This window comes from Elgaria multicarinata, chromosome 18 (assembly GCF_023053635.1).
Source record: "Elgaria multicarinata webbii isolate HBS135686 ecotype San Diego chromosome 18, rElgMul1.1.pri, whole genome shotgun sequence".
Taxonomy (NCBI): Eukaryota; Metazoa; Chordata; class Lepidosauria; order Squamata; family Anguidae; genus Elgaria; species Elgaria multicarinata.
The window spans coordinates 6,507,482-6,520,051 of NC_086188.1; the positions used below are offsets into that span (position 1 = coordinate 6,507,482).

General features: G+C 44.5%; 1 protein-coding gene across 1 annotated transcript in view; it reads right to left on the reverse strand.

Moving 5' to 3' along the window:
• Nucleotides 1–286: 286 nt before the first annotated feature.
• The window catches only part of SLC15A4 (solute carrier family 15 member 4), a 42,113-nt gene continuing 29,829 nt past the window's right edge, over nucleotides 287–12,570 (reverse strand). The window contains exons 7-8 of the mRNA XM_063143895.1: nucleotides 6,592–6,750; nucleotides 287–2,074 (exon numbers count right to left, since the gene is read on the reverse strand). Coding sequence (XP_062999965.1) covers nucleotides 1,926–2,074; nucleotides 6,592–6,750 — 308 coding nt within the window. The 3' untranslated portion in view covers nucleotides 287–1,925. The remainder of the gene's footprint in view (nucleotides 2,075–6,591; nucleotides 6,751–12,570) is intronic.

Here is a 12,570-nt window from a genome sequence, read left to right on the forward strand (position 1 = left end):
TTGAAAGCATCAGATTTGGCCATTCTGGAAGCAGACTCGACAGACTTTCAGTCTGATACAGGAGGATACTTTTGTTCTTCGGGGATCTCAACCAAGGCTCCAACTTGGTGTCCTCTGGATGATTTGGATTTCAACACCCATCTGCCCCCACTGTGGACAATTGTCAGGAAAGATGGGAGTTGTTGTCTAAAACTTCTGGAGGGCACCAGGTTGGGGGAGACTGCAGTACGGGCATGAAATGTCGTAAAAAGAATTTTAAAAAGACTACAGAGAAAATAATACCTGCAACAGAATTTTATTCACATTAGAACACAGGCTCACAGCGCAAGGGTTTTGTAAACAGGTTTAAATGAAGGTACTTGATTTACATTAAACCAGATACTCTTTCTTTTCCCAATGTTTTAAATACGCTTAAAAATTAAAACACCAAAAGGAGAAAAAAAAAGTTAAAATCCTTTCGGTATTAGACAAAGTTGATTCCTTCCCCTTCTCCAGCGGACTCTTGTCATTTCTGTGCAAAATACTGCTTTTTACGTATTGCCCTGTTGTCATCGTCACTGCCAAGGTTAACAGGGGAAACGCAATTAAAAACAGGCCCCGTGAGAAATAAAGAACTGCTTTTCGCCCACACATTGTCTGAAATCATGTCCCTTCTTTTTGTAAGGTTATTGAAAAGGCTGGAAAAGGGTTTAAGAAGACTCATGTGTAATTGTTCATCTTTCGACCAAAATGCTTGGGGTGGATTTATATACACAGCTGTTTTGTCCTTGGCACAGTGGCTTTTAATAGAGAACTACATAGGAGTAAACTGTGGCAAAAGTTTGGCTGACACACAATAGACACACAATAAAGTGTCGTGGGCCTTGTTTTAGCCCGCGATCTCCAGTCAACATAGGCTCATCTCACAACTTCTTTCTACTTCTGCCTCCACTACAAGAAGACATGTGTCCTTCAGAAGATCAATCCAGCCACATTTTTAAATGGGAAAGTGGACTTTACAACCAGGAAGCAACAGATTTGCTTATTCACAGCACACAATATTTTCGAAATGATCTCATATATTTCAACTCCTACCTAAAAAAAAAAAAAAAAAAAAGATAAAATTCTCAAGGTATGAGGCAAAAATAACCACCAAAACCAAAACTCTGATACCAGCTCAGTTTCACACTCTGAAAAGATTTAACATTTACAAGAATCCAAACAAAAAAACCCACCCTATAGCAGCTGAAAGACCACTATGACATAAAGCGAGGCCTCCTCATCAACAGACTGTCGTTTCAACTTCACTTATGAAAAACACCCCCCCCCGAAAGCTCATCCCTTTTTGTTCAACATAGGAAAGAAATATTCCTTCCCAAATCATTCCCATATAACCAACAGAACTTCCCAGCCACCTCAGGTTTAACAAGAGATATTACTTGCCTCATCTACTTTGCATAGGTTCAGTTTTAAGAAAGGAAAACATTAAAAACAAAGAAATAAAAGAAAATTATGAGTGTATTTTCACCCACTTTTCTTCAAAGCACTTCATGAAAGAACTGAAATGCATCCATAGTAGGCAGTCATTTCGTTAACACCATTTCCAAAGGGCAACCGTTCCTGGCTTTAACAAACTGGTGAAAACGGCTTGGAACGAACGTGGTTCATCTCTGATGCCAAAGGGTAAGACAGTTGAAAAATAGTTTTGCGCCACACCTCAAGGCACAAGGCAAGACAAACAGGTTCATCTTGCTAACATAAGGCACTTACCTACTTTTATAGGGAAGGAAAAATAATAATAAGAGGGTTGAGGCAAGAACTCAATGTTAACATGCAAGTTTAAAGAAAATGCCCCACTGTAGTAGCGTTTTAAGACCTTTACACATTGATGACTCAATTAATAACGCATGCCGGTCGAATCCGGTGCTCTTCGATTACAGAGCAAGTCAGGTCCGCCCACCAGCACCAGCTCCATTAGTCCGAGATCTTTGGCGGTCATATTTGACGGAGACAATAAGGAAAAGCAGAAGTGTTGCTGCTTGGATAGCGGCCAGTAGGAAAAAATAATAGTTTAAATGGCAGCCATTAATGTTACCTGCGGAGAATTAAAGAGACAAGTTAAGTACCTGGCTGGAGAACACAAATAAAACAAATTAATTCCATTCCATAAAGGAGCAAGATTCAAGCCTGTGCAACTGGAATCAAGCCCCATTTTGTCAAAGGGGGGAACAGACCCATCTTTAGTGTGCACAGGAAGGATGGCTAGCTTTTGTAATCTTGGGGACCATTCTATTCTCCAGATAATGGCTCATGAGCTAAAATGATATTCTATTACATGAAATCTCCCCTCCCAGGTAGCTGCATTTCTAATCATGTTGGAACCACCAGTAGTTAGAGCAGTGGTTCCCAAAGTGGGCGGAACTACCCCCTTGGGGGCAGTAGGATTGCATAGAGGGGCATTAAGAGGAAAGGGGCGGCAGTGGGCGCTAAGAGGCAAAGGGGCGGCAGAGGGGTGCTCAAGATGGTCTTTTCCGATAAGCGCCTCTCCAGAAGGTCTTAAAACCCAGGGGCATTTTTATGGTAGAAGGTAATTTGGTCCCAAGCCATATAGGGGAAGAATCCACACATGTATTAATACCGTTTAAGAAGAGTCCTTTTAACAGTGAATTGAAATGTTTCAAAAGCACCAAAACGCTAATAAAGAGACATACCCTGCTTGGTGTGCCCCGCCATGCCGGCTGCAAAACAGAGGCGGACGCTCTCTTTTCCCTCCCTCTCTCGACAAGCCCACAGCAGGTGCTTCCCATTTAAAGGGGCCGTGTGCAGTACGGCCCCTTTTTCATTTTCAGTTCCCCCGCCCGGGCGCCCAGATCAGCAGGATCCAGAGGAGCGCGGCCCCCTTCAATTATGTTTAATTGAATAAACTAAAAAAATGTAATTGGATTTTGAATAAATATTCAATTAATTGTTACTGTTTTGAATTTTATTGTTATTATCTTCCTTAGTGTGTCGTTGAAAACCGCTATTCTGAATAATGATTTTGATAGTGTAGGGTAGGGGGCGCTGGGCATGAATTTGTGGAACCAAGGGGGCGGTTACATGAAAAAGTTTGGGAACCACTGAGTTAGAGCAAGGGTGGTGAACCCGCTGGCCCTTTGGATGACTCGAAATCCCATTTTCCCTGACCAGTGGCCATGGTATTGTCCAATGCCATCTGGAAGGGCATGGATCCTCCACTTCTGAGTTACAGCTGCTCATTTATGGAAGTATGCACTTATTTTTCTTGAAACTCTGTGAAAATCCTCTACCTAACTTCATGAAAATGTATGGCAGGGGCAGCTAAAGCAGTTGTACAATGGCCATGAGGTTGGACAATGGTGAAGGTTAATGGGAGCTGTAGTCCAATAACATCTAGATTGCTAAAGGTTCTGAAACATGGCAGCCATGTTTCAGACCTTTGAGTATATATGTAGTCAGTCTTGAAAATGATCTATTAGTGATTTCAGTTTATGAAAAAAAAAAAATGGGAGAAGTCCTGGAACATCCTTCCCCAACTTCCAGATGTGTTGAACTGAAAACTCCCATCATTTCCAGCTCACAGCAAAGCCAATGAATGCCGGTATTGATCTTGAATGGCAATAGACTTTCTTCGCACTGCAAGGTTTTTCTTAGAATCCCTGTTCTACCAGTTCCACTTATTACTCTCCTCTCCACACTACATTCTGGGAAATGATCTCCGCCTACTTCAGAGACCAACAATTTTGCCTCACCCTTCAATTCAACACTGCCGGTGTGGGTGTGTTCCAGGACCACCCCAGTGTATGATACCCTCTCTCTGCATTGCTTCAAAACTAGCGATTTGTGGCACACAGCAACACTCCTAAATTTGAGAAAGCTCATTCACTGAAGATCACCCTTTGAGTAAAACAGGGACGGGGAACCCAGGGCCTTGCAGATTTTGTTGGGTAAGACAGGGATGGAGAACCCAGGGCCCTGCAGATTTTGTTGGGACTCTACTCCCATCAGCCCCAATGGCCAGAGATGATGGGAGTTGTAGTCCATAGCTTCCTCATCCCTAGGTTAAGGAATCCACTTTTACTATTGCTTCATGCCCAAGCACATGGACAGCAGCCAATCGGTCTACTGAGGTTTAGCCAACTGGACCATTAGGGTTATTATATAGAGTTGGGAGGTGGAGCTGGGGGAAGAAGCTGTCCAGTTCTCATCCATCCTTGCTTGTGTGTCAAGGTGAAGTTACTTTAATTACTGAAAAAGTACGTTTCAATTAAATGAATCTATATGGAAACACAGTAAGAGCAGAACAAAGCCTTGAGATAGATGTTAAAAACACAATATATTTCACCCGAAGGGCAGGAATGATGATGATGATGATAATAATAATAGTAATAACAACAACAACAACTGCAGAAATAATTCAATTGTCTTGGGGAGCAGCTGGCTCTTGAGAGCCTGCAGACCAAATTAAGCGGCTAGAACTGGGAAGCGAGAGGAACTTGAGCCAACACAGTTAGCTGAGTTTGCTGGGGCGGCCGGCAGAAATCAAAACACTTGGCCTGGGAAAATAATTAAAGTTGGATCATTCCTCTTGGCCCGATGCCCTGCATGAAGGTGATTCTTCTTGCCGAATCAAACCTTCTATTTCCCCTCGGAGGAGCTGCATTGAAGTTAGAGTGTGAGAGGAGCCCTGCCAGAACACACCAAGGGTCTAACTCAGAGGTGCAGAACCTTTTTCAGGGCGAGGGGCGAGTTCCACTGTGATGAAGCTCTCGGGGGCCGCTGGTGGGTGGAGGAGGACCAAAGGCAAAAGGGGGGGGCATATCACAAATGAAAAGCTCTTACTGACAGTCACCAAGACTTAGGAGAGGCATTTTAAATTTTTTAAATGGGGGGGAGACTAGGAAATCACCAAATGATTGATGGAAAGGGGTGGAGCTAGGGGAAGGGGGTAGAACCCCCTGCCAGTGTAAGATCATCTTCAGCGCACCTTCTCCAGTGCTCTTGCCAAAGGAAGTGAGGCAGCTGGTTACCAGGAACAGGGCCTTTTCTGCTGTGGCACCCGACTGTGGAACGAGCTTCCCAGAGAGGCTCGCATGGTGCTCTTCCTGGTGCCAGGCAAACAACTTATTCCCCCAGGCGTTTTAGTCTGTTAGCTCTGTTGCTTTGAACCTGTTATTGTACTTTAAGGGCTCATCTACACCAAGCAGGATATTGTGCTATGAACGTGGTATATAAAAGGCAGGAGCCACACTACTGCTTTATAGCAGTATTGAAGTGCACTACCAACTGTTGGGGCCCATTGACACATACCATATATGGCTTTTATACCGCTTTCATAGTGCTATATCCTGCTTGGTGTAGATGTGTCATGGGCCCTAACACTTGTCATTGCACTTCAGTACCACTATAAAGCAGTATTATTATTATTATTATTATTAATAATAATAATAATATAGCACCAACAATGTACTTGGTGCTGTACAAAAAATACAAATAAAACAGTGATACCCTGCCTAGAGGCTGACAGTAGCGTAGATCCTGCAGTGCACTTCAATACCACTCTAAAGCAGTCGCGTGGCTCCTGCCTTTTATATACCGCTTTCATAGTGGAATATCCTGCTTGGTGTAGATGAGCCCTAAATCTCTGCATTGCTGCTGGGTTTTATTAGGGCTTGTCGTTTCATGGTATAGTTTTAAGCTTTTGCATTTACGATGCATTTTGTGGTTTTAATTGTTGTGAACCGCCTACATAGCTTTGGCTATTGAGAGGTATAGGACTGTAATAAATAAATAAGTACACTAGGGCCAAGATCCATTCCCGAGTGCTCCCTAAGCGCTGGATCTGTCGTCAGTGTCTCTGTTTATTATTTATTTATTTAGTTAGAGTATTTTTATCCCGCACCTCAGCCAAAAGGCTCTCGGAGTGGCTTACAATGTATCAATAAAGAAGATAGTCCCTACCCTCAGGCTTACATTCTAAAAAAGACACGACACACAAGGAAAAGGGGATGGGGAGGGAAGAGGGAGAAAATAAAAAGAAATTAAGGAGACTGTTTAGGCTGGTGGGAAGGCCCTGCTCCGTCCTCTCATCTCCCAATGGAGGGGAAAACCAACAGCTCCTTCTTCCCCACAAATGAAGATGTTAGCCCTGGGGGTGGGGGTGTTTCCAACTGAAACAGGCTCTGATGGTGCCTGCCTGCTCCAGTCTCCCTCGCATCTTCTCTAATTGCCTATTCCTAGCTCAGGATGTGACCAAGTAAAGGTAGAAGTCCAATTATCAACAGGTTTCGCCAGGGAAGTGTTTCTCCAAAACCGCATCTTACAATTGCTAAGCATAGTAACCAATTACCAAGCACTTGGAAAGAAAAGAGGAATTATTACAGTGCCAGTCTGGAATTTGTCGATGTAACCTGAGCTTGGTTTTTAAATGTCTCCTATGGTGAAGACTGCTGGTGGAAACTGCACTTAACGAGGTCAACGGTAGATTAAAAATAAAATAAATAAATAAATGAGTCACAGTGCGCGGTACCTTCAGATAAAGCATTCAGCGCTGCTATTTCTCCAATGTGCTTGAACTGAAATATAAAAACTTACCCAAATCGGCGTGATTACTCATCCAGCCAATCGATTTTATAGACACCAATGCCAGGAGTCCAGAGCCAACAAAAGAGCCCACTCCAGAAAAAAAGAAAAACAGACCCATAATTGCACTCTGCATGGATTTGGGAGCAGCGGAATAGGCAAATTCCAAACCTGGAACAGAAGAACCAAGGAACAGATTTTAAGGTATGTAGCACCAATTATAGTGGGTAGCATTTTTCATGTGCAAAAAAAGGCCATGGGGACCTGAGTTGAAGCCCCAGAGCAGTCTGGCACGGTCTTTTGTTGTTTTTAAAATGGCCAGCACTACATGGGGATGCAGCCCATAGGTTTGTTTGCAGTCTTGCAGTCACACAAAACCGTTGATCTCCCAATAAATAGGTTTTATTATGCGCATTGGACAAACCAACAGTTCTAAGTTACAGACTTCCTCAGCCTCCAGTAGCCTAGAGCTAAATTCTCTAACTAGCTTTGCAGAATACCATATAGGCTACCTAAAGATCTCTTTGATATACAGTACACACTATTGCTATAAAAGTTTCAACAAAATTGAACGGCTTTTCTAGTCCCACTCTTGGAGAAAGTCTTCTTTTAGGGGCCTCTTTTGATGGGCCAACTTTGTAGAATTATTATTATTAATATTTATTTATATAACACCATCAATTTTCATGGTGCTGTACAGAACACCTTCTTCTTCTTCTTCTTCTTCTTCTTCTTCATCATATTTATATACCAGCTTTTTTCCTCTTGCGAGAAACCAAAGGCAGCTTACGTAGCCCTCCTTCTCCCCACTGTGTCCTCACAACAAGCCTGTGAGGCACGTTAGGCCAAGAGTCACTGACTGACCCAAGGCCATCCAATGAACTTCATGGTCCAGTGAGGACTAGAACCTGGACCTCCCATGTCCCAGTCCAACACTTTAATTGCTACACTATACTGGCTCTCAACTTACTTCCTGAAGTTGCTCCTCCCTCTTGACCTGACATGTGATTCTGCTATCTGTCACTCCCAAATCCTTCTTCCCCATAAGACCTTGCAGTCCCACAGATGGAGAAGTTTCTGTTTGGCTTTGAACCACCTAATTAACTCTCATCTGGACAGATTCCTGCCTTCCATTGTCCTTCCTCTTCATTACATGAAAACTTGCTAACTCTTCCACCACTTTGGCCTCTTCCTCATCGGACTCTGAGGTGGTTCTCACACCCTCTCAAGATTCTTCGGCAGAGGTGCTGGGCCTGATCCTTGCAGCAACAGAGAACTGGCATCCAGCCCACCTGCAGCTGCCAACTCCAGGTTGAAAGGAAGTCTGAAGCTGAGCCTACAACCTATGAAATAAATCCTAAACCTACAAGATTATCCAGGAGGTGGCGCTAACTTTGCATAGAGATCTATAGAATAACGCAACACGTACCAGTATATGCAGATGCTTATATGTATGTATACATATAAGAAAATTATAAAGCGGAACTAATATCATTGGATCAAAGCTTCTTGATAAGCCAAGCTTGGTTTCTGCTCCATATAAAATTGAGGACACATGCCTTTTTCAAAGCAGAAAGGTCTCATAACTGCTAGGATTTAACCTACGGCGCAAATTAAAGAGCTTCCCGGCGTGGCGTTACTGCACGCCCACTGAAACGTTGAAACTTCAACCACTTTTCCGGGAATCTCCGACTCCCATCTCAAAGGGGCCAAGCTTCTTGTTATTAGGACGTTTTAGGTCAGAAGACAGGAACGAAAGCTCCGTAGCGCAATCCAAAGGCAAGGGAAAAAATGTCGAAAAGCCGTTAAGATCACCGGGAATTCCTTGGTTCAAACAGGGGCATTTTCATAAAATCATAGAATAGCAGAGTTGGAAGGGGCCTACAAGGCCATCGAGTCCAACCCCCTGCTCAATGCAGGAATCCACCCTAAAGCATCCCCGACAGATGCTTGTCCAGCTGCCTCTTGAAGGCCTCTAGTGTGGGAGAGCCCACAACCTCCCTAGGTCATGGGTTCCATTGTCGCACTGCTCTAACAGTCAGGAAGTTTTTCCTGATGACCAGCTGGAATCTGGCTTCCTGTAACTTGAGCCCGTTAGTCCGTGTCCTGCACTCTGGGAGGATCGAGAAGAGATCCTGGCCCTCCTCTGTGTGACAACCTTTCAAGTATTTGATGAGCGCTATCATGTCTCCCCTCAATCTTCTCTTCTCCAGGCTCAACATGCCCAGTTCTTTCAGTCTCTCTTCATAGGGCTTTGTTTCCAGACCCGATTTTGAATTCTCTCCCCAACACTTGGGGCCGCAGAGGGTTTTTGTTTAAAGTTAAAACATGCAGCTTTTACATGCTGGTGCTTACTTTGAAAGGCCTGAAACAGGAAGTAGGCAGGCTTTAGGCTTGGGAGATCTACTTTACTCTTTAGTAGATCCTCAATGTCCACCGAATGGGAGTCCGGTGAAAACAGTGTTTTCCTAAGACAAGCCACATTCTTTGGTTAGGGTGTGTGTCAGACTTTTATTTATATTTATTTATCTACTTATATACCGTTTGATACCTTAAGGTAAGAACATAGGAAGCTGCTTCATACTGAATCAGACTGTTGGTTCATCTAGCCCAGTATTGTCAACACTGACTGGCAGTGGCTCCCCAGGGTTTAGGCAGGAGTTTCTCCAGCCCTACATAGGAGATGCCAGGATTGAACCTGTGACCTTCCGCATGCAAAGCAGGTGCTGTTCCACTGAGCCACGGCCCAGCGGTTTACATAAGAAATGCGTAAAACAGAAGATAAAGACATCAAATAGTAATCCCAAACGTCTTACGGTGTTAGATGTTTGGGATCATGAGGTTGGTCACCGCTGGCTGCCAATTAGTTTCTGGGCGAAGTATAAAGTGTGGGTTATCACCTTTAAAGCCCTTCATGGTTTGGGTCCAGGTTACCTCCAGGATCGCCTTCTCCCATACAATCCACCCTGCACACTCAGGTCCTCTGGGAAGAATCTACTTCAGTCAGCAAAGACTAGGCTGACAACCATTACCCAGAAGACCTTTTCTTCTGCCGCCCCCAGACTGTGGAATGGCCTGCTGGAAGAGATTCGTCAGCTTAAACCTCTCTCAGAGTTTAAGACCGCCATAAAGACTAGTCTCTTCTGGCCGGCCTTTTGTTGTTTATTCGTTCAATCGTTTCCGACTCTTCGTGACTTCATGGACCAGCCCACGCCAGAGCTTTCTGTCGGCTGTCGCCACCCCCAGCTCCCCCAAGGTCAAGTCTGTCACCTCCAGAATATCATCCCTCCATCTTGCCCTTGGTCGGCCCCTCTTCCTTTTGCCTTCCACTTTCCCTAGCATCAGCCTCTTCTCCAGGGTATCCTGTCTTCTCATTATGTGGCCAAAGTACTTCCGTTTTGCCTTTAATCCCATTCCCTCAAGTGAGCAGTCTGGCTTTATTTCCTGGAGTATGGACTGGTTGGATCTTCTTGCAGTCCACAGCACTCTCAGAATTTTCCTCCAACACCACAGTTCAAAAGCATCTCTCTTCCTTCGCTCAGCCTTCCTTATGGTCCAGCTCGAATTTTAAACCTAAGAATTTTAAGATGCTGCGATTGTTATTTTAATGTTGTATTGGTTTTATATGCTCTTTTAACGAATTCTATGTATTTTATTGTGTTTGGTGTTGTTCCCCGCCTCGATCCAGAGGGAGAGGGGGGAATGAATAAATATATTATTATTATTATTATTAAAAGATACAGAAACAGTAAAATAGAATAGTGCAATACCACCTTGGGGAAAGTCTGAGTGAACACGAGTGTCTTCAAGAGATGGCTACGGTTTCCACCTCTCGGACCACACGTCACCACTTAGGGTTGCTTGCTCGTACTCCTCGTGGAGACAAATTTACTGTTCGGTTCCTTAATGATTTTGTATCTCTCTATTTTTTTAATGTGTATTAATATATGCATATTTAATAAACTGAACTAAGGGTCTGTCAACTGTAAATAAAGGTTGATTGATTCACTTGAAGCAACACAGTAATTCAAAAGTCATTCAGCCTTGCTATATGTGAGGGGAGAGGAGACACTTTTGTAAGACGTGCTTTGCCCCTCGGCCTGGTCACATTTGCCACCCTCAACTCCTGGGGGGCACGTCACTCTGAGGAGGCAACACTCCTGAATCCATGGAGGCTATCCACACAAGCCAGAGTGCAGTTTTTTCAGGATACAGAAGGCTCTTCTCTTCAGACTGTCACCTTCCATGAGAAAAGGGTGACGAACACATCAGCATCATCCACAAACAGAACACCTGAATAGGGCTAAAGCCACACCCAATATGGCCACCTTGACAACGGCCATTTTTTTTTTTAACTGATGCTTTCAGATGCTGGCTGCTGGGGTGTGTGAGGTGGTGTCATTTCGGTTAAATTACTTGAAGAAAGGGCCTTTCAAGCTATGTAGGTGTCAAAGACAAGCCCTTAAATGAATCCAGAGGGCACGTGAAGAACAGTGGCTTTTCTTTGTGAGTCGTGTGACGAAACAGGCGGGGCACAAGACTTTTCTTTCTTTGATTCGTACCAAGGAAAAGGGCATTCAAGGAGGATTATGATGATTTCTTCATTTTTATTTAGGTGTTTATGTCAGGTGGATGGCGGTGTAATTGGGTCATGGAATGGAGAGGCAAACCACACTATGGGAAGAGAACAACTTCTGTCCGCTGAAGGAGAAAACAAAATGAGCGTGCTTATCGGCCCTCAAATCCAGACCACGGTCTTCTCGGTATTTGTGGCCTGGCATCCATTTCTGCGTGCCAGAAAAATAAAGCGACGACAGGCTTTTTCCTCGGGATAAAAACAGCTCTACGAAGAAGAGCTAAAAACTTGCCATCTAGTGGCCATAATATGATATTAGTGTGAGTGTGAGACGGAAAACCCTCAACTTTATGAGTTGCCACCAAAGTTTCCCTGAAAAAATTTGGTGGACCGGGGGAGAAGGGTGTTATTTCTCCTCAGACAAAAAATCTAGGGGATTATGAGGGAAGCCAAACGGCGTTTTCTTGGGTTACATCCTTTGTGGGAGGAGGAATGGGAGGAGGGAGGTCACATTTACCACTGGTTGGGAATTATTATTTATTTATTTATTATTGTATTTATTTCTTACATTTATATCCTGCCTTCTTTCCTCCAAGGAACCCAAGGCAGTGTACATAATCCTCCTTCTCTCCATTTTTATCCTCACAACAACAACCCTGTGAGGTAGGCTGGGCTGAGAGTCTGTGACTGGCCCAAAGTCACCCAGTGGGTTTCTATGGCCGAGTGGGGACTAGCACCCGGATTTCTCGACGCCCAGCGGCGGACGGGAGAGCCAGGTAAGCTCCCCTCCTACTTACCTGGCTCTGAAGCTTTGGAATGGTTCAAATCGCTTCGGACCATTCCGAAACGCTTCGGGCCTCCCCCGATCCGCTTCGGAAACGGGCTTAGGAGGTCCGGATCAGCCCACTCCGCTTCGGATCCGGGGATCCATAACGGAGCAGAGCACACCCCTGAAACAGCCCACAGGACTGGGCGAACGGCAGCTTCGCACTAGGCGCGGCCTTTCATTGATATCCCGCTTCGCTTCACGGAATTTAGGACACCTTACCGGCCATTTTCAATCCTGGCTTTGAGCCGTGCCCTTGTAAACCCACTGAGGGGAAACAACAAAACTAAACTAAACAAAAATGTTTACATGGGGAGGGAGGGAGAGAAAGAGAGAGAGAAAACGTAGCGCAGCCATTTAATTAGAAGACTAGGCAAAACAAGCCGTGTGTGAAACAGCGGCAAGGAGCTGGGGCTATTTTTTTTGCTAATGAACCCTGAATGTGTGTGAAACAGACCAGAAAATGAGATTTTATGGCTGCGCTCACTTCTCCCATTTGTAGGTTCTTCCCCCCCCCACTGAAAAAAAAAGAAAGAAAAATAGGGGGGGGGGGAATCAATAGGAGCCGGGGTTGTTGGACACTACATCA